The sequence below is a fragment of the Trichosurus vulpecula genome, chromosome 3, assembly GCF_011100635.1.
Source record: "Trichosurus vulpecula isolate mTriVul1 chromosome 3, mTriVul1.pri, whole genome shotgun sequence".
Lineage (NCBI taxonomy): Eukaryota > Metazoa > Chordata > Mammalia > Diprotodontia > Phalangeridae > Trichosurus > Trichosurus vulpecula.
In genome coordinates, this window is record NC_050575.1 from 266,795,696 (window position 1) to 266,823,361 (window position 27,666).

Here is a 27,666-nt window from a genome sequence, read left to right on the forward strand (position 1 = left end):
TGATTTATAAAAATTGTCCTTTTGATTAAGAGACCATCTCAAATAGAGACATGTTTTGGGCAAACAGTTGGCCTCCTTGAGCCCGCCTTGTGGCTTTGGAGAAGACTTTGCTGGATTCAGTGAGGGAGTCATGCAGGTGCCAGAACTTGCTGGGAAGCAAACACCTGCCAGGCTACTCCAGATAACTCCGTCAGTCAGAGGCATTTTCCCAGGCTCCCAGATGAATGGTCTCTAATAGCCGTGGGAGAGGGCTTTCTCCTGTTATGCACTGTACCACAGACTCTACTTGGCAGCTTTGTGGAAGCTCAAGTCAACTTGGCTGTGAGTCCACTGGAAAACAAGTGATGCTGGATAGTTTTACAGTAAAAACCCAGTGTCTGATATTTCCTCTCAGTATCCTGGGACCATGAAATATAACAACCGGGGCAAATTACCACTCCCTTAAAATGCATTACTCACTGGAGCACATTACTGCTTAAAAGTAAACTACATTCTCTCTAAGCTTGAATGGAATTTGTTCAAGTCACATTTGGAATTTTAGCTTCTCTGTTAATGAATTTTTTGAACCACAAAACATAATTTTCAGCAAAATATGAAATTTTTAAAAGCAAACAAACTTACCATAGTTATTAATTGCTTGCCTTTGTGTGCCACTTACAAACATAATTTTCCTCCCTTTTCTTGGAGGCTGAATGTTCTTTTCTGAACAACTTATTATGCTAGGTAAGATTTTACTTAGTGACGGGCCTTCATTTTTGCTGTAGTTATTGAAAAATGATGACTGGAAAGGTGGAGGGACTTAAGAGTTAATTTAGGGTATCCCCTGAGTTTTAATGCTGTGCTAAGCTATTAAAGGTTAAATGATGTAGAGATTAGAGCTATACTAAGACTTTGGGGAAACCCTAGAAAAGGGGAAAGATTTGATCTGTGATAGTTCATGATGCTTATAAGAAAAATAATGTGTTCTAACCAATCCTGGAAAACCTCATCATTTAGAGAATCCATGGTTGTACCAGAATCACCTTCTAAAATACAATATTCATAATAAGACCTCTTTGAGTAGTGCTTTATGGATCACAGATTTAGATCAAGAAGAGAAGATTTTGGAGATCATCTAATCCAAACCCTTAATTTTATATATGAGGACAACAAAGCCCAAAGCAGTGAAGTCCAAGACCCCTGTGGCGGTACTGTATGTAGCAGAGCGAGGGTATGAACTCAGGGTCTCCACATCCAGCACTCTACCCAGTGCCACATTTGCAAAGCAGTTGCCTCAGAACCACCCTGTGAGGTAAGGTAGGTAGTGCACAGGTGTTATTATCTCCATTTTACAGATGAGAAAGTAGCCTCAGAAAGGTTGTAACTCACATAAAATTACTTTGATACTTTAATGGATCTATTATCTCATCAATGTGATTAGTGTCTCCTTTTATGCAAATTACAAGCCTCTCCATACCATCTCATCTTCCATGACTCTTGTCTCTGTTTTTTCCCATTTTTTTCTCCAGCTAGCTGAAGATCTTCCTCACAGTGGTTTTACTTTTTGTGGGCACCAAAGTAGCACTTGGGCTTAACATTTCAATCATACATTTCCTTGCTGATATAAACATTTTCAACCCAGATCCTTAATTCAGCAGACCAGAAATAGGACTTTACAGAACCAAGGAAAGGAGTGAGACAGGGCTTTGCTATCTCTTGATCTACAATCCTATGACTTCTTTGCCAAGTGGTAATAACTTTGACCTGGAAAATAGCAAAGCACAGCTTTAGCCCTACATAGGTAAAGAATATGACTTCTTTTCTTTACGCTTGGTTTTCAGGAGATAAGGTTAGAACTCTTTCTTTATTCGTTGGTGATTAGTGGATGAATGAAAATCAGCTCTTTGTGAGGTTTTCAAGTAGTTACTTGACTTCATCCATGTCCATGAGAAATGATACAGCATACCTACATTTTAACTCACTTTAAAGATTTACCATTATACTTCTGCAAAAAATAGTAGAATTTGATGGCCAAGTATAAATATTTTGTATATTAAATTTCTGTTATGCTTATACCTGTAGTAGACAATGACTAAAATATACCAATCAAAAGAAGCCATTTTAAGAACTAAATCCTTTATCATCTCTACTAAATAATGCTATCTTTGTAGAATGCAAGCTCCTTAAGGGCAGCAACTATTTCCTTTTTGTCTTTTTATTTCCAGTGACTATCTTAGTGGCTGTAGCATAATAGGATTTTAATGAATAGTGGTTGAGTTGAATTGCATGTAGTCTATAATATTGGGTTATATTTTAGGTATTATACTAAGGTGCCTTTATGATCTGAATTTTATTGAATATTTTACTATAGTTAAAGAAGAAAACTAAAGAAAATTGCCAGTAGTTTATTTTACTTTGACTATCACAGTCTTTCTAAAATATTTTCAATGAAATCAAACATTAAAAACTTTCTTTCCTAAAAAATTGTTGATGTAACATATAATCCCTTTTGTTGACAATGCATGAAAAAGAGATGCCAATTAAAACTGTAAAAAGATTATTTACAGATTTAGTGAAATGATACAAAATTTCCTAAAACATACATCTACAATACTAGAAGAGTAGATATCATTCAGGTCATGTGGTTTTCTTCTGATGAAAAGGTCAAAGAAAATGTGCACATCCTTTGCATATACAGTTTTAGTGATAAACTATGTTGGATTTACTACCTCTTGCTGATATGTGCTGAATAGTGAAAGTTACACTCTCGTAGTAAAACTCTAATTTATTCCTACCAAATCAGAGAGGTAGAACAGATTTCATAGAATTTAAATGCTGTTTTGCACTTATATAGTAAATTACGGATTTCCAGGATTAAAATACAGAAAAAAATTAATTTTTTTCATTTGTTCCTTTGCTGGAAGTAAAATGGAAGATTTTGTTAATTGGGGTAAATTGAGATGAATAACTTTAATAGCATCTCAAATGTGTGATATTTATTGACATATCTTCTGAGTTTTAATTACCCAGAGCATTTAATGTACCAGCAGAGAATGGGTGGTCTTGAAAAGTATTTCATATTTCATATTTTTCCCTATTACAGGGGAAAACATTATAAATCATTGCTATTGAAAATCAGTTTTGACCCAGTGATTCTGTTAGTTCATAGCAACTGATTTATGTCTTACAAAATTCCAAAGCAACAAGACAAATAAACAAATGTAAAATATATTTCTATTCTTAAAATTACCTCATAAAGTATTTTCTTTGTAGAAATCCAGGTAATGCAAAAGATTTGCACATTTTCTTTGACTTTGCCTCAGAAGGAAACCACATGACCTGAATGAAATCTACTCTTCTAGTACTATAGATGTGTGTTTTAGGAAATTTTGTATCATTTCACTAAATCATCAGCAATTTTTTAGGAAAGAAAGTTTTTAAATGTTTGATTTCACTGAATATTTTAGAAAGATTGTGATTGTCAAAGTGGAAAAAACTATTGGCAATTTTCTTTAGTTTTCTTCTTTAGATTTAGTAAGATATTTAATAAAATCGAGGTGAGAAAGTATATTTAAAGACAAATGAGTCCTTAGGGCTTGTGAAGTGTAATGCTCTTATTTTACAGATGAGGAAACTATTAGCAGTGAGATAACAGTGCTCAGGACCTCAAGCTAGGTAATGGCATAACTCATACTAGAACATAGCTCTGCTGACTCACAATATGGTGCTCTTTCCTATATAAATTCTTCCTAAAGCATTCCTCATTTAAAAGTCTATATTAACTTTTCACATTATGACAATCTGTGAAGGAAATCCAACACTACAGACCCTCTGTGTCTGCCTGATCTCAGCAATAGGGATGGAGAAGGAAGCATTGGTAAGATCAGTAACCCCAAACCACTCACATAGTGCCTGGGTTCTCTAATCTACCATTTGATAAGTTCAGGAATGACTGCAGCAATCAGCACAATTACCTTATTTTAACTCCCAGTATTCTACTTTTAGTCACTGGGCACCATCCACTTTCTTCACTGGCCACACAGATTATAAGGAAATTTATATATCCAACTATTCTATCCTTCTTCATTTCCTTTACTAAAGAGGAGATGTCTTTAACCTCCATCCTGGAACCAAACATTTTTTAATATTAGTAATATAGGATGGTTCAGATAACTCCAAGGGTTTTCATTTAGCTGTACCCATAGTAACTTACATAGACAATACTAAAAGCAATTCCTAAAAACTCATGATGTCCATACTCACAGTTCAGTTGCCCTGATCAGTCACCACAGCTGAGACCCAAACAGATAATATTTCACCTACCTCTATCTAAGGAAGAGCACTCTTACCCAAAACTCCCAGTAGAATTTAGGGTGTTCCTGTGTTGCCTTTGGGGACTCTTCTGTATTGTGTTGAACAGGATAGTTATGTAATCACTTGAACAGTCACAATAGCCACAAGAACTCATGATAACTTTAAAATAGTTGTAATAATATTAAAATATGATCATAACAAGAGTTAAAAACAAAGAATTCAACTAGAGATGATGATTTTTTTCTTCTGCAAACAAGGAAATAAAATTTAGGAAAATTACACTTATTGATGAAAAAAAACCTTTTAAGATGAACTAGTTTTAAAGAAAAAAAAGAGTAAGCTGCATGTTAAAGTTCTAGAATCCAGTACTTAAATTTACAACAGCATTTGAGATTCTGAAATCCTGACATCATGATGATCAAATCACACTTGAACATTTCCATTTCTAATGTCTGACTTTACTATTTCATGTCAATTAAAATATCTCTAATACAGAAGATTGTTAAGAATGGTAAAAAAGTTATGATTTTGCATATTACCATACCCTGGGTTCGATTCATGCCAGCAACTGGCCCATGAGTCAGTGAAAGAAATCTGATTCTCAGCATTCCATCCTGTAATATATCTTTTTATCAACGTCCGTTAGCTTTCTAAACCTTGATAACTCTGATGCACAGCCTCTGGTCCTGCAACCCTGGCCCAAGGAGGACTCTTTCTAATAGTCCTCCAAATATGGACACAAAATCTGTGTCTAACAAGCTAACAACTAGGGGAATAGGGGACCTGCCAAGTAGAGTGGGAGTTTTTAGGGATATCTTAGATTTTCAATGGAATAGAAGCACCTTTATTAGCCCAGTTGTGGCCATCTTAATAAAATTTTACCAACACCTCCTTAGATTGACAATCAATGACCTCCTGTTTTAAAAACTAAATAAAAAGTTCTTTATAGGAGAGAATATCATCCTGCTCTGCCCACCTAGCATGGCAGTGACCATTAGGCTACCTTCCATCATCCCCAGAGCTCCTATTTGTGTGAAGAGCTGCTACAGCTCCCCCAATCTCCAAATCACACTTAGCCAGTTGATTTACCCAGGCATGTATAGGAGTCTGGGACTAAAAACTTCATGGGTTTTTTTCTCATTTTCTCATTTATTTTCTAGTTGATGATGAGTTTTCTGAGTTTGGGGGGCTTTTTACTTGAATCATTTTGTGTAGTGGGAGAACATCCCTATGCCACATCTCTCTTCGACATCTTCCAGCAGATTACTTTGAAGCTTTATTTTTTATTGGGAAGTATACCTGGTATCTGACAGGAAAGTGACAGACTGTTCATTTTGTAAGCAAACAGAAGTTCTATATTTGAGGTAGGCAACCTGCCACAAGGGCTGTGTTCCTAACTGATGTTTAATGCCTAACCTAAGCAGCAGACAATTTAATTCATTATTTTGCTTCTGAAATGTAAGACTCAGAAATATTCTTTCAGCTTTACTTGTTTATGTCATTTTTGTAAATGAGGTAACTAGGGCAATTATAGAGCTGTCCCGAGAAACTGAGCCTGAAATGCATGTCTATTCTGAAACAATGTTCTCAAGTCTCATGATTATTTTTTTCATTGTCTTATAGGATATGGGCTTCACGTAACAGCCTATTTCATCAAAAGAAGGATTCACCTTCGTTGTATTGTAGGGAAGCCAAATTGTGGTAAGTAGCATACTCTTTGGGTTCTATACCTTTTTGTACAATCACATTTCTCCAGAAAAAAAAAAAATAAGGACCAAGGAATTAGCAATGTTATTGCTATTGTAACCTGCATATGGTTTAAGCATTTCTTAGAAAAATTTCAAAAATATGTTTTCATGTATGTATGTAGGTATGAATATCTATATGTATATATGTAGTATCTAACTGGGGATAATCAGCTGAGCCAAACCAAATTTTACTTTTCTGATGAGTCTCAGCACTTTCTTAAGTCTCCACAGTGAATCAACAAGAGATTGCACCATGAATCACTTCATCATTGTTTAAGCACATTGTAACATCAAAAATATAGTACAAGTGTGTACATGAAAAAGCTTTTTCTCCGTCTAATGCCATAAAATCCCTACACAGGTGATGTAACTGGGCCAGATTTTTTTCCTTCTATTTTTCTCAAGCCAATGTGTTCCAAGGGGAAGTGACTTTTAAAATGTCCAGGCATTAACAATAAAGTCAAATAATAGTAATTACCTTTTGAACTGGTCTTTCTTCAAAGAAGAGAAAGTTAACTATATTTGGCCAATTTAAGAATATGTTTTTTAAAGAATTTTTTACATCTTATGAAAAATATTTAGTCTTTAAAAAGGAAAGAAGAGATCATTTTCAACTTACAGATCAGGAAAAGTTTCACTGGAGGTATGGTACCTAGGTTTGACCTTGAAGAAACTAGAGGATTTCTACATATGCTGAAGCTCATTATACAAGTGGAGAAGCCACATGATCAAAAGTACAAACTGGAGATCACAAAGTGAGAAAAGGAGATCTAGGGTAGTCTTATTTAGTTAAAATAAGTATATGACAAGGGCAATCTTAGAATCTCATAATTGAAAGGGACTTCAGGGACCATCTAGTCCAAACCACATCTAAAAAGAATTCTTTCTACAATGTCCTCCTAATTGATTTTCAGCCCTTTTCTCTAAGATCTCCAGTCAGCAGGACCACACAATTTCCCAGGGCATCCTAGGTCACTTTCTGTAGTTCTGATTTTAAGAATTTTTCTTTCCTTATGTCAATTGCAACACAATCCAAAAAAATAATTACAAAGGAGGACAAGAGTAAAGCATATCATCAAATGTATGTATGAGTACAAAAGATGACCTGGTTATAGGCCCTGAGTACCAATGAACAATCTATATGTGAGTACACTGCAGTGAATTTGTGGGAAGACACAGACAAGAACACACAGGTTATGCAAGAACAAATGGGCTGCAATCTGCATTGCTGGAGAAAACACCCCCTTGGTATGGGCCATGGGGCCCCTTGAATATCTAGAGAAGAAGTGGCAAGGGTAGTTGGTGAGACTACAGAACAGTGCCAGGAGCTCTGCAGCCCAGAAATGCTGGCACTGGGTGCTGCTCCAGTGTGGAAGAGTCAGTGATGACTGATGGCAGAGAGAAGGCACAACTGTCCATTTTTCATGTTGCTTCTGTTTTCTCTGTCCAGGGAATGACTGGTGGATTAGAAATAACAGAATTAAAAAATGGCAAATGAATGATGAAAAAATATATATGTGAGAAGCAGCTCTGGAGCCAGAAAGACCTGCACTTAAATCCTACCTCTCGCACATCCTGGCTTTGTGAGGCTCCAGGCTACTCTCTTGAAGACTCTTAAGTTACAGGGAAAGTACTGACCTGATTTGGTAGGAGGAATTTACTCATCTGGGACTTCTCTGTATCCAGTGAGCTCATAAGAGATACACATAAAAAAGTGAGGCAGCCCACAAGCTCACAGAACTTACATTCTAATAGGGGAAGACAACACATATATGGACGTGATTGCTAGGGAAGAGAATGTCTGGGGAGTCCCTGGAATTGTGATCCATAAGGCAGTCAATTGATACTTTTTTGTAGGAATAGTGGTATGATAGTATTGATTTGAACAAGAGGTAGGGGAGTAGGGGTGTGTGTGGAGGGAGCAATGGCAAAATGGCTGAGTGTGTAAGGGTGGATGTGACCTATGGTCTGGTCTGGCTTTAGGGTGCAGAAAACCACAGGTTATCTCCCTCTAGCCTCACTCCTCACCTCCTTTGTTGCCCTCTGGTTATAAACATAAGGGTCCAGATCCTCAAAGTACTCCCAAAGTTTAAGTGCTCTGCTACTCAAGTACCTTTTTTGATCTGCCTAGCCCTAGAAGTATGTCTAATTCTTTCAATTCCCAATACATTTCCTTGTCTGGTTTCTTCCAGAAGTTCCAAAACACTTCTCTCTTGTATCTAATTTATAATTTTGATTGACTGGTTGTTTCCATAGAGCTTTCTGGGAACTATTCACAACCTAGTTTACACATGTAATTGACTGATTGAATCTGTAACTCAGTCAGAAAAAAGTGTTCTTGCCTGATAAAGATATACGAGCATAATAGAACATCTAGTTAGTTGCATGAATTGAGGTGAGAGTATGGGAAAGGAGGTTTGAAATATCCTTCTGCAGAAGTCTACTTAGAGATAGAGCCAATCCAGATTTTAGCTCTTGATAAAGTATCTCATTTAGCACCTGTGGTTAAGCATAATTTCTGAAGGATAAATAGCTTCTTCCTCCTCTTCTTTAGTTCCCTCTTCTTTGGGAAGGACTTCATATCTATTTTCTTCTACACTTTCCAACGTAGATCAACTTTCCTCTCTGACTCTTTAGATCTTTTCCTTTCTTTGTTTTCACATTGATGTGTTGTTGGTTTGTTGTTTGGTTTGGTTTGGTTTTTTTTTTTAAGGAATGCTTCCTTCTCTTTGGTTCCCTGGAGAGTAAAAGCAGGTTTCCTGAGTTCTTTTCCTTTCTGCTTTAACAAGGAGATTAGTATATATTTTAACATAGAGAGATCTCTCTTGGCCAAAATCATGTACTTTATGTAGACCTGCTCTTTCTACTTTCTAATAGCAAGATTCTCAGTCCTCGTTGCTTTTGCCTTATGAACTACTGTGACAAATTGCTCTCTTACTCTATTCAACAGGCAATGGAGAGTCCCTGAAAGTTTTTAGGTAGAGGAGTGATAGAGTCAGAGGAGTGCATTAGGAAGTTTACTAGAACTGAGATGGGATATGGGAATTATAAAGGAAACTAGATGGTAAATAACAGGAACAAGATATACACAGGATAAATTGGAGAGAATAGGCAGAGGGAAGGCACTGTAATAAGGAAAAGCTTCTTGAAGAATGTGGGATTTTAGTGGGAATCAAAGGAAGACAGGAGGCAGAGATGAAGAGGAAGAGAATTCTCCCTTCCATCATGGAAGCAGCCAGTAAAAAAGCAAGCGAGTGGGGAACTGAAATGTCATATTTGAGGAACAGCAAGGGGGTGGCGGCAGATGTAACTGTACTTCAAAGTACATGAGAGTGAGTAAGATGTAAGAAGGACTGGAAAGGTTGTGGGGGGGACGGATTATTGAATGACTGAGAATTTTGTATTTGATCCTGCAGGTGATAAGGAACCATTGGAATTTATTGAATGGGAGGAGGGGTGACAGGATCAGACCTGTACTTTTGGAAGATTAATTTGACAGCTGAATGTAGGATAGACAAGGAGAGACGAGGCAGGCAGACCCACCAGCAAACTATTGAAACAGTCCAGGCACGAGAGGATGAGGGCTTGCACTAAGGTGGTAGTGTCAGAGGAATGGAAATGAAAGGGGCATATACAAGAGATTCTACAAAAGTAAAACTGACATGATTTGGTAACAGATTGGATATAGGGATGAGATAGAATGAAGAATCAATGATGAGAAACCACCCTCATGAGTAGTTAAAATAAAATGGAGATCATAGGAACTTAAAATAAGTTCCTTGAGGAAAAAGACTTTTGTTTTTTGTCTTTTTTTATCACTAAGGCCTAGCTTAGTACCTGTCACTTACTGAGCTGTTCATATTTGTTGAATTGAAGACAGTATTTTCTTCTAAGGCCTTATTTATATGTCTTCCAAATGTAGATAAAACAAAATCATCTCAAGCCAACCATAGACATTCTGTATTTAAAATCCCTGTTTCGGTGGAGCCAAGATGTCGGCTGGAAAGCAGGGACAAGCGTGAGCTCCCCTCCGAGTCCCTCCAAAAACCTATAAAAAATGGCTCTGAACCAATTTTAGAACTGCAGAACCCACAAAACAGCAGAGGGAAGCAGGGCTCCAGCCCAGGACAGCCTGGATGGTCTCTGGGTGAGGTCTATCCCGCACAGAGCTGGGATCTGGGAGCTGGGAGCTAGGAGCGGAGCAGAGCAGAGCCCAGCATGAGCGGCTCAGACTAACCAGACCAGGAGCCGGAAGGAGCAGGCCCTAGCACCCTGAATCAGTGAGCTGCAACAGTTACCAGACTTCTCAACCCACAAACACCAAAGACAGTGGAGAAGGTTAGTGGGAAAAGCTGCAGGAGTGGAAGGAGTTCGAGGTTTGGCCACCACCCCCGGGGCAGCGGAGGTGGGGCAGCCACAGCTGCTGTTCCTTCCGGCCCCAGGCCCACCTGGTGGGAGGAATTAAGTGGTGGATCAGAGCAGGAGTGCACAGCCTGCTGAAGATCTAAGCCCAGTCCAGGTTGGGGATTCTTCGGGAAGGAGGAGTGCTGGTGTGGCAGAGCTGGCGCATCCCCGCCAAACGTGGAACATAGAACTCTTAAGTCTACAGGCAGTCATACCCCGCTGAAAAACTCAAGGGTCAAGTTAGTTGGTTGGGAATATGGCCAGGCAGCGAAAACACACCCAGATTCAGTCTCAGACTTTGGATTCTTTCTTTGGTGACAAAGAAGAACAAAACATACAGCCTAAAGAAGTCAACAAAGTGCAAGAGCCTACATCAAAAGCCTCCAAGAAAAACATGAACTGGTCCCAGGCCATGGAAGAGCTCAAAAAGGATTTGGAAAAGCAAGTTAGAGAAGTAGAGGAAAAATTGGGAAGAGAAATGAGAAGGATGCGAGAAAACCATGAAAAACAAGTCAATGACTTGCTAAAGGAGACCCAAAAAAATACTGAAAAATACACTGAAGAAAACAACAGCTTAAAAAATAGACTAACTCAAATGGCAAAAGAGCTCCAAAAAGCCAAAGAGGAGAAGAATGCCTTGAAAGGCAGAATTAGCCAAATGGAAAAGGAGGTCCAAAAGACCACTGAAGAAAATACCACCTTAAAAATTAGATTGGAGCAAGTGGAAGCTAGTGACTTTATGAGAAATCAAGATATTATAAAACAGAACCAAAGGAATGAAAAAATGGAGGACAATGTGAAATATCTCATTGGAAAAACCACTGACCTGGAAAATAGATCCAGGAGAGATAATTTAAAAATGATTGGACTACCTAAAAGCCGTGATCAAAAAAAGAGCCTAGATATCGTCTTTCAAGAAATTATCAAGGACAACTGCCCTGATATTCTAGAGCCAGAGGGTAAAATAGAAATTGAAAGAATCCACCGATCACCTCCTCAAATAGATCCCAAAAAGAAATCTCCTAGGAATAGTTGCCAAATTCCAGAGCTCCCAGATCAAGGAGAAAATACTGCAAGCAGCCAGAAAGAAACAATTTGAGTATTGTGGAAACATAATCAGAATAACCAAAGATCTGGCAGCTTCTACATTAAGAGATCGAAGGGCTTGGAATACGATATTCCGGAGGTCAATGGAGCTAGGATTAAAACCAAGAATCACCTACCCAGCAAAACTGAGTATCATGCTCCAAGGCAAAATATGGATTTTCAATAAAATAGAGGACTTTCAAGCTTTCCCAGTGAAAAGACCAGAGCTGAATAGAAAATTTGACTTTCAAACACAAGAATCAAGAGAAGCATGAAAAGGTAAACAGGAAAGAGAAATCATAAGGGACTTACTAAAGTTGAACTGTTTTGTTTACATTCCTATGTAGAAAGATGATGTGTATGATTTGTGAGACCTCAATATCATAGTAGCTGAAAGGAATATGCATATATATATATATGTATATGTATATGTTTATGTGTGTATATATATATATATATATAAGTGAATGTGCATGTATGTATGTATATATGTATGTGTATATATATATAGAGAGAGTGGACACAGGGTGAATTGAAGATGAAGGGAAGATATCTAAAAGAAATAAAATCAAATTAAGGGATGAGAGAGGAATATATTGAGAGAGGGAGTTAGGGAGAGATAGAATGGGGTGGATTATCTCGCATAAAGGTGGCAAGAGCGAGCAGTTCTGTGGGAGTAGGGGAAAGGGCAGGTGAGGGGGGAATGAGTGAATCTTGCCCTCATCAAATTTGGCCTGAGGAGGGAATACCATACATACTCAATTGGGTATCTTACCCCACAGGAAAGAAGAGGGAAGAAGATTAAAAAAAGGGAGGGGATGATGGAGGGAAGGGCAGATGGGGGTGGAGGTAATCAAAAACAAACACTTTGGAAACGGGACAGGGTCAAGGGAGAAAATTCAATAAAGGGTTGGGAAGGAGCAAAATATAGTTAGTCTTTCACAACATGAGTATTGTGGAAGGGTGATACATAATGATACACATATGCCCTATGTTGAATTGCTTGACTTCTTAGGGAGGGAGAGTGGGTGGGAAGGGAAGAGGGGAGAGAATTTGGAACCCAAAGTTTTAAAAACAGATATTCAAAAACAAAAAAAAAAGTTTTTGTATGCAACTAGAAAATAAGATACACAGGCAATGGGGTGTAGAAATTTATCTTGCCCTACAAGAAAGGAAGGGAAAAGGGGATGAGAGGGGAGTGGGGTGACAGAAGGGAGGGCTGAATGGGGAACAGGGCAACCAGAATATACGTCATCTTGGAGTTGGGGGGAGGGTAGAAATAGGGAGAAAATTTGTAATTCAAACTCTTGTGAAAATCAATGCTGAAAACTAAATATGTTAAATAAATAAATTTTAAAAAAAATAAAATCCCTGTTTCTTCTTTCATTAGTACTACCTGCAAGAGTGCAGCCAAAGACAAATAACTATCTACTTTGTTCCTGTATGTAAATAATGCCATCCTAGTCCTGAAATAAGACTGATGGATAGAGGATACCTAGTTGCTCACAGAGACTTCTCTACTCAGAAACACAGAGCTGGAAGGGACCTCAGGCCATTTAATTCAGTCCATATCTATAGAGGAAATTCTGCTACCATATCCCCAACATGCAGTCATCTAACTTTTGTTGATGAGCACACTCATGAAGGGTAACCCTCTGTCTCCTGAGACAACTCATTCCATTTTTTTTGTTATATTGAGCCTATTCGTCTGTCTACAAATTCCAACCATTGCTCCTAGGTCTACCTTCTAGGGTTTAACCTAGCAAGATTGATTCCTCTTCCACATGCCCACACTTCACTTAATTACTTGAATAAAGGTATAGGTAGTGATGCGTATCAAATTTTTAAACAATAGAAAGCAATATTTGAAGAGAGCTATCATGTTTCCCTTAAGTACCCTTCCTTAAATTAAACATCATCCCCCTTTCCTTCTCAGGCCTCAGGTATGGTCTGATTCATGGGCCTCAGCTTGCCCTGATAGTATTGTTCCTCCTGGGAAACTGGAAGGACTAGCTTCAAAAATCTTATGCCTGAAATTGCAGCAGCAGCCAAGAGGGATAAGAAGCTGCCTTGGGCCATCTCTGGGAAAGTTTTTTGGGGATGGCACCTAGTGATACTTATTAATTCCATCTACCCTAGGAGCACTGTCCCCCTTTCCAAACTGCAAAGAGATTAACTCCAAAAGTCAGGTGTCTAAAATTGCAAGTGCCAGGAGGGTCATAATACCAAGTAGACTATAAAATTGGAAGGAGAAGCCAAAATGACAGAAGAGTGGAAGGAATAAAAAATAGATGTTTCTTCATTAAAAAATATAAAAAATATTAAACCATAGACAACTGGTTGGTGAGGTGTTCTCTAGTTTCCTTTTTTCAAAAGAATTACCTCATGATTTTGCTTTGTTTTGTTTTCATTTATCTTCCAGTTGATGATGAGTTTTCTGAATTTAGGGGCTTTATACTTGAATTGTTTTGTGTGTTTGGGAAGAGAACTACTGCTATGCCTATCAGTTTCAAAAAAAAAAATGATCTTCATCTAGCAAAGTCTCAAGACCCCTCACTATCATGAACAGGCACCTGTGGATATGCCGAGATTTGTCAATACCCTCCTTAGAATGTGACACCCAGAAGAGGCACAGTTCCATGTGATCTGAATAGGATAGAGCAGAAGAACTATCCCTTCCCTAGTCCTAGGCAATATGCATCTTGGAAGGCAGCCCAACAACACATTAACTTTTTGGTTACCTAGCAGTATATAGAACACTGGGACTGGAGTTGGGAAGATCAGAGTTCACATCCAGCCTCAGACAAGGCCTAGATGTGTGATCCTAGGCAAACCATTTACCCTCTGCCTCAGTTTTCTCAACTGTAAAATGAGGATAATAATAACACACACCTTCACGATTGTTGTGGGATCAAATGAGATAATATTTTGTAAAGTGCTAGTAAGCATAGTGCCTGATATGTGGTAGATGCTTAACACATGCTCATTATTCCCTTCCCCTTCTCCATCCCTGTTAAACTATGGATGCCTATTGAATTTGGAATCAATTAAATGAATTTGTGATCAATTAAAACTTTCAAAAATAAACAAGTTTAGAACTCTCCCTTTCTCTTTAGTAATTTTAACTCATTAGATTCAGTTACTTGTTCTAGCCTGTTGATACTTCTTTTTTTACATTAATTAAACATTTGCTGTCTCTTTGCTTTCTTTTTTCTGAAAATTGGAAGAGCATGACTACCTGTACCTTTATTCAAATAATTAAGTAAAATTTTAAGCAGTTCAGTACCAGAAACAGATCCTGTATCACTCTGCTAGAGACTTCCTTTCAAATAGACTTTGAGCAATTAATGACTACTATTTTAGTCCTCCCTTTCAACCAGTTCTGAATCTACCTAACTATATTATCACTTAACCCACATTTCTCCCTTCTGTCTATAAGAATAGTATAAAAGATTGGCAGATGCTTTGCTGTGCTTTTTGTGGTATTTGAGTGTACTAGAATATTATTGTGTATTTAGAAAATAGGGGGTTATGTTCAGAAATAACTATAGTGTATAAGCAATAAATCTTATTTTTAAAAAAATGCTTTGTTGAATTTAAGGTAAAAAATATAACTAATTCTCCTGATCTGCCAATCTTGTAATGCTCTCAAAAAAGGAAATGAATCTATTCTGGCTTGACCTGTTTTTAATGAAGTCATACTGTTTCTCTTTAGTGATTCCCCCACTTCCCCTTCTAGATTTTAACAAGTCATTCCTTTAATAGAACTTCATAAAATTTTGTTCCATAAATTGAAGTTAAGCCCACTCTCCTAATACTTTGCAGATTTCATCCTTTTAACTTTCTCAAAAATTGGGCCATGGGGCCAGAGTCAAGGTGGCAGAATGACAGTCAACATTTTTGCACAACTCCTCCAACACACCTCATTCTCAACAACGTAGATAACACTTCAGACTGAATTTTGATTGAGAAAGACAAGAAAAAGTCACAGTGAGTCATTTCTCCAGCCCAAGGCAGCTTAGGAAGATAGAGAGTTCTTGGTTGGTTGGTTGTCCTTTGTTCTCGAAGAGGACCAAAATGACATCACTATGCTAAAATCAAGTTTCATTGTGTCCAACTGTGGCTGATCAGACCAATATCAGCTCAGAATGCTCTACCACAGGTTGGGCATGAATAATCCATGTGAATATTTGAGGTGGACACTCTAAATTTGTGAATCCTGTGTTTCCTCTGAGCTGTTTCAATTCTGCTTTGCTCATAGAACACAGCACCTTCTCTGATGCAGGCATGCTATGCTGAGTGGTCCTGTGCCAGTGTCCCCCATGTCACACAACTGGCCAGGAGTACAACTCAGAGTTGTAGAAGCATTACAAGTGAGGCAGAGACAGCAGCAGCAGCAGCAGTGCCAGCAGGGAGCAATCTAGTGCTCAGGGAAGGTAAGGAGGCTAAGACTGAACACCAGGGCTGGAAGCACTAAGGCAGAAAGCAATCCCAAGCGACTCTTGAACCAGCACTAGAAACAGGAGTAGATGCCAGCTGGCATCTCTGTTGCCCATTACCTAGACCCAGATCATAGTTCCAGGGTAGAGACGAGTATTCATGAGCAAGAGAGTTCCTGGTTGTGTACTGAACAAGGAAGTCATTCCAAAGACTTAACTCTGAGCCCAAGAACAAAGGGAGGACTCAGTTCTGACCTTTCAACCCACACATAAGCCTGCAATGGAATGAACAGGGCAGGAAAGAAAAACCAAAGGGAAGTCAAGTATATTAGTTGCTCTGAACCTATAGAATTTCCCAGAGTACTAAGAGTAACTAAGTCCAGCAACAGTCTACTGAAACTCAAAAGCACACAATCCAACTAACCCAAACCTGGGTCAGGAACTTGCAGAGCTTATGCCAAGGGGGAATTGAACAAACCTCTCCCCGGTTCATACAACTTTGGAAGCACTGAAAACTTGCAGGTCCCTAGATTGAGCTGTGAAAAGAGCAGGCTATTAAAAAAAAACCCAGAGGATCAGGCCAGACAATCTCTTCAGAACTGAGAAGAGCCTAACACTGATATAAAGTCCAAAGTTAAGAAGTAGGGTGGAAAAATGAGCAAACAAAAAAAGAACCCAGGAGGAAATAGACAGTGAAACAATAATAGAGAGGGACCTCTATTTACCCTTCTCAGATCTAGATAAATCCACCCATAAAATACAAAAAAAAAATTATGTACATGAATAGCATTTTAGAAAAGGTAGGTATGTATGATAAAGCTCTGGAACATATTGAATGGGAATAGAAAGAAGTATACCTATTCTTAGTTGTGAATAGCACCTTCACAAAAATTGATGATTTACTAGTAGGGCATAAAAATCTCACAAATGCAGAAAAGCAGAAATGTTAAATACATCTTTTCCTGACCACAGTACAACAAAAATTACATTCAATAAAGGACCTTTGAAGCATAGATTAAAAATTAATTGGAAACTAAATAACTTATTCCTAAATAGAGAATGAGTGAGTCAAAGAACAAATCACAGAAACAGTTTCATTAAAGATTATTACAAGAATGAGAAAACATCAGAATTTTTGGAACATAACCAGAGCAGATTTAAGGGAAATTTTATAACTCTAAATGTTTACATCAGTAAAAGAACAGGTCAATGAATTGGGCATGCAACTAAAAATAAACTAGAAAAGCAACAAATTAAAAAAACCAAATAAACACCAAAAATTAGAATCCTGGAAATCAAAAAAGAGGTTGACAAAATTGAAAGTAAAAGAACCAACAAACTAATAAAAGTTAGGAGATTAAAAAAGATAATAATGGCTAACTTGATTTTAAAAGGGAAAGAAGAAAGCCAAATTACCAGTGCCAAAAATGAAGAAGGTGAATTCACAACCAATGAATAATCAATAAAAGCAAATATTAGGATTTTTCACCCAACTATACACCAGTAAAACTGACAATCTAAATGAAATGGATGAATATTTACAAAAATATAAATCTCATAAATTATCAGAACAGGAAATAGAATACTTAATTAAACCTAACTTAGAAAAAGAAATTGAACAAGACACACTTGGGCTCTTCCTAAAAGTAAAATAATACTGAGGTCCAGATGGATTTACAAGTGAAATCTACTAAATATTTAAAAGACAATTAATTCTAGTACTATACAAACTGTTTGGAAAAAAAGTAAAAAGGAGTCCTATCAAACTACTTTTATGACACAAATATGATATTAATACCTAAACTGGGGAGAGTCAAAACAGAGAAAGAAATCTATAGACCTATTTCCCTAACGACTATTGATGCAAAAAATTTAAATGAAATATTAGCAAGGAGATTATAGCAATATATCCCAAAGATCATACACTATGATGAGACTGGATTTATATCAGGAATATTGGACTGGTTCAATATTAGGAAAACTATAGGCATAACTGACCACATTAACAAAAAACCAACAAAAAATCATCTGATTATTTCAATAGGTTCAGAAAAAAAGCTTTTGACAGTACAACACTCATTCCTGTTAAAAAGCACTAGAAAACAGAAATAAATGAAGCTTTTCTTAAAAAATGAAAAGTAACATCTATTTAAAGCCAAGAGTTAGCCTTGTCTATAATAAGAATAAGTTAAAGCCTTCTCAGTAAGATCAGAGGTGAAGCAGAGACATACATTATCACTATTATTATTCAGTATTGTATGAGAAATACTAGCTATAGCAATAAAACAAGAAAAATTAAAAGATAAGCATAGGAAATCATTTTTTGCAGATGATATGATGGTTTACCTAGAGAACTCTAGAGAGTCAACTAAAAACTAATGCAAACAGTTAACAACTTCAGCAAATCTTTACAAGTTATAAAATACATCCATATAAGTCATCAGCATTTCTGTATATTACCAACAAAATCCAGCATGAAGAGAGAGAAAGAGAAATTCCATTGAAAATAGCTATACATAATATAAAATACTCAGGAGTCTGCCTACCAAGACATACGCATGACACAATTATAAAACACTTCACATAAATAAGGACAGTTCTAAATAATGGGCACAATATTAATTGCTTGTAGGTAGGCCAAGCCACTACAATAAAAGTGAAATTCTACTAAAATTCATTTATTCGATGCCACATCAGTCAGACTACAAATAATTACTTTATAGTGCCAGAAAAAATAATAAAATTCATCTGGAGAACAAAATGTCAAATTAAGGGAATTTTTTTTTAAATTGTAAGGAAGGTGGCCTAGCCAGTACCAGATCTCAAACTATACACAGATATAATCATCAAAACTGTTTGGTACTGGGTAAGACATAGAGATATTGATCAATGGAACATGTTACATATACAATATATACAAGGAAAAGTATGTAGTAACTTAGTGTTTCATAAACCTTAAAGATCCCGACTTATAGGGCATGAATTCACTAGTTGACAAAAACTTGTGAAAACTGGAAAGTAGTCCACAGAAATTAGGCCTAGACATACATCTTACACCATATACCAAGATGAGCTCAAAATAGGCACATAATTTAGACATAAAAAGCAATAGCATAAGCAAATTAGTGGTCAGGGGAGAAATTATCTGTCAGATTTTGGATTGAGGAAGAATTCATGACCATACAAGAGATAGAGAAGCTCATGGGCAATAAAACAGTTAGTTTTGATTTTATAAAATTAAAGATTATGCACATAAGCCAATATAGCCAAAATTAGAAGAAAATAGGAAACTGAGAAGAGTATTTGCAGCAAATTTCTCTAACAAAGATATGATTGCTAAAATATATAGTAAGTTAAATCACACTTACAAGAATAAGAGCCATTGCTCAGTTGATAAATGGTCACATGATAGCTTTCAGAGGAAGAATTCAAAGCTATCAATAGCCATATGAAAAATGCTCTAAATCCCCAATAAGTAGAGAAATATCAACTGAAATAACTGTGAGGGACTACCTCATATCCATCAGATTGACTAAAATCACAAAAAAGGAAAATAAATATTGGAGGGAATATGGGAAAACAGACACAAGAAGGCACAGCTGGTGGAGCTGTGAGCTAGTCCAACCATTCTGAAAGCAATTTGGAACTATTAAATGGCTATTAAAAGGCATCTATTTTTACCCAGTAACTATTAGGGCTGTACCCCCAAAGAGATCAGAGAAAGAGGAAGAGGATCCATATATACAAGAATATTTGTTGCAGGTCTTTTTGTGATATCAGGGAATCATAATCTGAGGGAATTCATCAGTTAGAGAATGGCTGAATAAGATATCATGATGGAATACTTGTTGTGCTGTAAGAAATGATGAAGGGGATGGTTTCACAAACCTCTGGGAAGATCTGTATGAACTGATGCAGTGTGAAGTAAGCAGAGTCAGAAGAATAATCTTCATAGGAACAGCAACATTCTAAAGATAATAAATTTTGAAAGACCTGGTAATTCTGATCAGTACAATGACCTACCACAATAAATGGGGCATGTGTCTTTTGTAGACTTGTCATAATGAACAAAAATGTATTATGTTCCTAGTATATGCCAAGCATGGCAACAGGCAATAGTGATTCCATGATAAATGTGAAATGGTCCATACCCTTAAGGAATTTACATTCTGTTGAGGAAGATCCAACACAAAAATAGATAAAAATTTGGTTTTTTTTTTTGAAAACAGGTGCTATTAGCTGAGAGGAATCAGGAAAGACTTCATTGTAGAAGGTGGCACTTTAACCAAGTCTTGAAAGAAACTAGAAATCCCAAGAGGAAGAGGTGAAGAGAGAGTGCATTCCCAGCATGAGGGAAGGCCAGGGAAAAGGTAGAGAATAGGAAATGGTTCTCATGTTTAAGGAACAGTAAAAAAGCAGAATAACTACATTGTAGAGTTCATGAATGGGAGTAGTATATAATAAGGCTAGACAGGTAAATTAGGGCCAAGTTGTGAGGGAATGTAAATACTAAAAAGAGGAGTTTACATGTCATCCTAGAGGTGATGAGGAGCCAATAGGGGAGTGATTTTGTAAGACTCACTCTGTAGGAAAAATAATTTTGCCTGCTATATGAAATGGAAAGAGACTTAAATTGTGAAGGCCATTTAAAAGGCTGTTTTATTAGTCCAAGTGAGAAGTGATGTGGGGGTTAGGACTAGAGTAGTGGTCATGTGGTTAGGGAGAAGGTAATGGATTTGAGAGATGTTTTAGACATAGAATTAACAAAAATTGGAAACTAATTAGAACTATGGGCAGGGGAAGAATGAGTCAAAGGTAAAAACCACAGTTGCAACCCTTAGAAATGAGGAAAATGGTGATGCCTTCATTAGTAATATGGAAGTTCTGGAGAGGGGTGGGTTTTGGGGGAGGGTAGATAATGAGGTTCAGTTTTACACATGTTGCATTTGAGAGTGTCCAGTTTGAAATGTCTAATAGGAAGTTGGTGATGCAAGTCTGGAGCTTAGAAGAGAAACTAAGGCCAAGTATATAGATCATCTCTATCAAATCCAATGTGTCATTATAATCAACCAATAAACAAGCATTTGTTCAGTGCTGACCATGTGCCCCGCACTATGCAAAGCACTCAGACAATCCAGTCTTCTGCTTTTGTGGTTATATTCTCTTATTTCTTCTTTCAAAGCCTGCTTTTTCTTTCTAATTTTTCAACTTTCAATTTTTAAAAAATATTTCTCTCCATTTGCATTGTTGTAATCATTACATATGTTTTTTTGTTCTGCTTCCACTTTGTCTATATTTCTCTTTATTCATCATATTCATCATTTCTTATAATATTCTTATAATTCTTATAATATAATTATATTCTAATATAATATTCTTATAATATTCTGAGTAATAGAGTAAACCATTCATATGTCCCGCAATATATTTAGCCATTCCCCAGTTGATGAATATGTTTTCTTTGCTACTTTGCTGCTCTTTCTTTGCTGCTCTATTTTGATGTATATGGGAACTTTGTTCTTACCAGTAATTTCTTTTGGCCTATGTGCCTATTAGTGAAATCTCTTAGTCACAGAGTAAGGACATTTTTAGTCACTTGATTTATATGATTTATCTAAAAATTACAAATCTCCAGAAGAACACAAGTCAAGAAATTTGAACACCATAATGCAAGAAATAATATAAGGAATCTGCCCAGATCTTCTGAATACAGAAAATGTAATGCCAATTGAAAGGATCCATATATCACTTTCAGAAAGAAAAAAAAAAGCCCAAAATTGCAAACTCCAAGACACGTAGTAGTCAAATTCGGTAATCCAGTTCAGAAACAATTTCTTCAAGTGACCAAGAGAAAGATCTTCAAATGCAAAGAAAAGGAAATTTGAAGAGCACAAGACTTTTCCTCACCCACCATAAAATGCAGGAGAGAGTGTAATAATATGTTCCAAAGGGCAGTGGAGCTCAGGATGCAGTCTAGGGTAAACTACCTAAGCTAAGCTTAACCATAAATGAAAAAATGTAAACATTCAACAATAAAGAGTCACTTGAAACATTCTTAGAAAGAAAACAGACCTGAAGAGAACAATTGCTTTTTGAACTCCCCAAACAACAGAAATGGGGGAGGGGTGAATGAATGCAGCAGCCAGGGATAGCAACAACAGAGGGAGGGCAGAAAGACCAGAGAGACACTTCTTTCTAAAAGTAAACAAGGAGACAGGAGTAGGAAGAGTGGAGGTTACAGTGGAGAGGCAGGCCTGAGGCATTATATAGACAGAACTTTCAACACCCTACCTACAGGTGTATAATTGGGGTGGGAGGGACTACATTACAAAATTGAAGAGGGTATAAAGGGTGAGGAGAGTATATGATGTGCCCAGGTCAAAGCGAAGGCTAACAGTGAGAGAAAGGTGACTCCTGTGGTCTCTAAGAAAGAGAAGAGCCTGTAGAGAAATAGCTGAAGAGAAAGAGAGAAGGTATGAAAAGGGGAGAAAAAAGAAGGAGACCTCCTTTTGGTAGTAGGAGGGGTTGCTCCTAAGGATGAAGAGAGATGTGGGAAGGGATAAGGGTAACTTGTGCTGGGTTCTGCTGGGGGGATTTGTGCTTGAAAAGACCACCTGTCCTACCTTGAGGGTGGAGGAGTTGGAACTCCCGGAAGCAGCTGGAACCTGGGAGAAGGCATGGACCCAGAGAAGAAATTTTGAGGCAAATGAGGAATGAAGCTATCCAGGGAGAGGCATAGATCATTGGTGGTCTGCGTAATCACTAACATGGAAGTAGAAAGGGTCCTACCATGGGGCAGTATCCTCTTTTCACCTTCAGGAATTGGCATTATTCTGGGAGTGAGGAAAAGGGGAATCCATTGGACAAGATCTACAAGGAAGTGGCAGAAACTGCATAGAGGGGAGATCCCAAAGTGGATACCTTGGAAGCTTTTATTCCATGAGTAATACTGAAAATAGAGAGGGACTAGATAATGCCAGGGACCATAAACCAGAGAATGAGAGTCCAAAAAGAAAGAGAATGGAAAAAGAAATGAGTGAGAGAAATCCTCTCTGGAAAGTGATGGTGATGCAAAAAAAAAAACAAACTAATAAACAGGACCAGTTGAAGAGGAGGCAAGGAAGAATCTGCTTGTCCAGAAGTTTTAAAAAGAGGGGAAGAATTAAATAGCCAAATAAAAGCAGGAAAGAAAAAGGAACTGATAAGCAAAATTCCAAGAGGGAAAGGATTACAAATGGGAAGATGGACTGAGGGTGAGGGGAAGAGAGCCAGCAGAAACTGGGCCACCTTAAGGAAGATTAAGCTAAAAACAGCTGAAGAGACCTAGTACTGTGTTTGGAAGGGGGAATGGGGATAGGATTATAACTTGGAAAAAATATTAGAGACAAGTGGAGGAAAATATAAACCTAAATCATAATTTAAAAAGTGAATGGATTAAACAATCCAATGAAATGAAAAAGAGTAACAGATTGGCTGCAATCTGTTATTTACAAGAAACACATTTAAAAAACAAAGACATATGCGTACACATACACACGAAAACTAAGGACATGGAAAAATAGACATATACTATGTATTAAGTGAATCTAAAACATCAGGAGTTGTAATCATGCTATTTTACAAAGCAAAAGCAAACATTCAGGAAATAAAAGGAGATTAAAAAGAGAAACTACCTTATTTTGAAAGTAACTTTAGACAGCAAACTATTATCAACAATAAACATATTTTCCCAGTGCCCTAGCATCCCAATTCATAAAGGAAACATTCACTGTTCACATAGAAAGTAAGACAATAGTAACAAGAGACTTTTGGAAAAGTATAATAGAAAGATAAACAAAGGGAAAATATGGAACTGAATAAATTGCTGGAGAAACTAAAGCAAAAACTTGTGACATCATCTAAGAGGGACTACAAAAGAATATATATATTTCTTAATATCACACAGAACTTTTACAAAAATTGACAATTAGGGTGCAGAGATATTGCAAACAAATGTAAAAAGGCAGAAATAAATAATGTATCTTTTATAGACTATAATGTAATAAAAAATAAAATAAAAACAAACAAAAGACACAGACCCAAATGGATTCTTAACAACAAAATACTAAATAATGAGTTAATTAAAGAACCAATCATAGAAAAAGCTAATAATTTTGTGAAAAAAATGATATTAAAAAACATACCACGATTTCCATGATACAGCTAAAGCAATCTTCAGAGGGGAAATCATATACCAACAAACATACATTAACAAAAAAAGAGGATTGAAGAGAATATGCATTTTTAAAAACCAGAAAGCCAACAAAGTCAAAAAGAAAATATAAACAATTAAGGGATAAATAGACAAATAGGAAAAAAACTTAGAAATGATGAATAAAACTAAAAGCTGGTGTGTTTTTTCAAAAAGACTAATAAAATTGATAAAAACTTTAGCTAATCAAATCAAAAAAGAGAGGGCAAAAAAATCAATAAAATAGCAACTGAGCAAGGTGAAATCACAACAGAACCAGAAGAAATAAAAAAATACATACAAAACTGAGAATACAGAAGGAGTAGAGGAATACCTTCAAAACTCTAATACCCACACTATCAGAAGACTAGATAGAGATCTCAAATAAACTGGTCCCAGAAAGGGAAATAGATCTAACTGTAAAAAAACTGCCAATAAAGGTCTTAATCTATTAGTGATGATACTGAAAAGAAAAGAAAGAAAAACAGATCATTAGAACCTTAAAATTATACAGAAGAGAACAGGAGGAAGTTCTAGGACCCTCTCTTGGTTCAGCTGAGCATTCCCAGTGGTAGAGCTTCTTCATTCTGTACTCTCTGGTAGCCATTCTTTTATGTACACTTGCTCTGATTTCTGTTTTGCCATTGATTTGGACAAATTGATATCCTTTCTTTAAAAAAAATGGGACACAGATAAGCAAGGCAGTTGATTACTACTTACACATATACAAATTGTAACTTTATGCAAATTCAGTTTCATATAAATCTTTTTCAATTCTTTATCTAGCACTTTTTTCATGTTGATGTTTTTAAAACACTTAATAAAAAAGAAAATTGAAATTAAAAAGGGGTAAGAACTCATGTACAGATAACAGACTTCTGTTTTCTACAAGCCTCTTTCCTGTCTTACTTCTGAACATTTTGCAAAATATTTTTCCTGATTCCCTATGCTTACCTGTACATTAGAGTCATCCAGGATCAAAGTATACATTGATTTGATTTGCATGGTCCTATTGACTTCTTTGTGGAACTGCTCCATCTCTTCATCCACTGTAATGAATGTGGGTGCATTAGGGACATTTATTTTCATGGAAATCTTTTTGCAAATGCAATACTTCAATAAAAGATTGCCAAATATCACTTGAAGTGATGTTTCCTGTCATCGTTTTTGAGCACATAGTAATGAACTCTGTTGACTTCTTTATTTGCCTTACATTTACTTGTTGTGTGACCTTGGGCAAGTCACTTAACCCCAGTTTCCTCAACTGTAAAATAGGGATAATAATAGCATCTGCCTCCCAGGGTTGTTGTGAGGAACATATGAGATATTTGTAAAGCACAGCGCCTAGCACATAGTAGGTGCTATATAAATGGTAGTTATTATTATTAATGTTTTTGTTGTTTCATTTATAGCAAGAATATTGGAATTTGTATGATTTCTTCTTTCCAGTGGTATGCTCATTTGTTGGTCACTGGACAATGCTCTTACCAACAATAAGTTCATGCTGATTTTATGGTTAAAAACAGGATAATCATTAGCATCCTTTGCTCTCTTTTCTGCCACTCTATGATCACTGCTAAGCAGAAAAGACCAGCTTCTTAAAATGGTTTTTAAAAATCTAGGCAGGGCACTGAGTTGTCTTTGCTTCCACATTGGTCTCTTTATACAGCTTATCCTTTTCTTCTTTATCATAATTGTTTGGATTTTAAGAATTGTATTATTAAGAGTTTCCTATCTCTTGGGTCAGCTTCCCTTATAAAATTTTCACTCACAGAAACCTACCTTTCTTCTCACTTAAGTCTCTGAATTCTCTTCTCTCCAATTCTATGGTGTGTCAGACAATGTGCAGCCCTCCTCTTTTCTATCTTGAATTCAAGGATATGGTAGTTCCTTTCCCCTGAGGTTTCCACAGCTTTTACTTATGCAGCTAATTCCTTTTTGTTGATAAGAATTAAGAGTGCTTCTCACCTACACAAAGAAACCCTTGTCTGTACTTTTACTGTATATATTAGAGCATCATAAAATAAATGGAAAGCTTTCTGGAAAAAAAATAGTTAAGGATGCCATTTCAGATGGTAGCCAACTGAGTCTTCAAATATATCCAAACATAAGTTTAGTTGTACTGGAGAATTTAATCCAATTCAACTCTATAAACATTTACTAAGTATTATATGTAAAGCACAGTGCTAAGTGCTAGGGGAAAGACAAAATGGGTGGGTGGGTTCCCCAACAGAATTAAATCCGTCAAAGGATGTAGACTGAGAAAAGGCTGTTACATTTAGCAATTAAGAGAATACTGGTAACTTGGAAGAGTGTAGTTTCACTTGAAAGATAAGATGGGAAACCAATTTGTAGAGGGATTAGAAAAAAAAAAAAAAAACAAGAAAAATGGAGATAATGTAGAATTCAGGGGTGGGAAAACTGCAGCCTCAAGACCACATGTGGCCTTCTAGGTCCAGACTCAGCCTTTTGACTGAATCCAGGTTTTACAGAATAAGTCCTTTTATTAAGGGGCTTTGTTCTCTGAAGTTTGGATTCAGTCGAAGGGTGCACTTGAGGACCTAGAGGACCACATGTGGCCTCGAGGACACCGGTTCCCCACCCCTGAAGATGATTTGTTCAAGGTTTGGCTGAGAAAAGGAAGAGAGATAGATAACAATAGCTAGAATAGATAGTAGGATCTAACGAGGAATCTTTTCTAAATAAGCATTTTTAAAAAGCAGAAAGGGAACCAGTATATAGTGAGATACTGAAGATTAGAAAGGGGGGATGATAGCAGGGAGAATGTGCTAGAGAAAAGGACAAGATATGAAAAGTTGACCTTGGAAAGGAAAAAGGGTAGCTTCATTATCAGCAGCTGGAGTAAAGGAGAATATAGTGGGAGATAATCAGGTTATCAGTTGAAAAGAAGTAGGCACTCACAGCAAATAACCTGGATTTCCTTGATAAAGTATAAGGCAAAGTGTGAAACTGAGAAGGGGAAGGGAGGGGTGGTGTGAAAGGCTTAAGGAGAAAAGACAAGATTTAAAATGGCCTGTGGGGTAAGTAAGATAAAGTATCAGTTAGGGAGGAAGAAAAGGGTTGCTTTGCTGCAGTGAAAGTCCAATTGAAATTAGATGCCATGAATTGTAGTAGACCCAGTCTGCATTCAACAACATGTGCGTAAGAGCAAAAGGAGGGGATGGTGGGACTAATCCATATTGGCAGTTTGGCGATAGGACGAGAAAGTAAGGGATTCAAGAATGGAGAACAGTTTTGAGTTGAACTGGCTACAGAACAGGGATGATAGCCTGAGAAAATACTAAAGGGTGGGAAAGTCGGAGGTCATGGTGAAGGAAAAGATGAAGTTAGAGAGGAATAGTTCATAGGGAGAGGTGGAATGAGGACATTCTGATCATGGAAATGGAACTTGTGGTTGATAATGAGCTTTAACCACTCTTTCTATATCCTTTCATGATTCTCCATC

General features: G+C 36.9%; 1 protein-coding gene across 1 annotated transcript in view; it reads left to right on the forward strand.

The window, feature by feature from the left end:
- The window catches only part of LOC118843989 (SLX4 interacting protein), a 229,372-nt gene that overhangs the window by 191,915 nt on the left and 9,791 nt on the right, over positions 1-27,666 (forward strand). Inside the window, 1 exon segment of the mRNA XM_036751801.1 lies at positions 5,917-5,994. Coding sequence (XP_036607696.1) covers positions 5,917-5,994 — 78 coding nt within the window.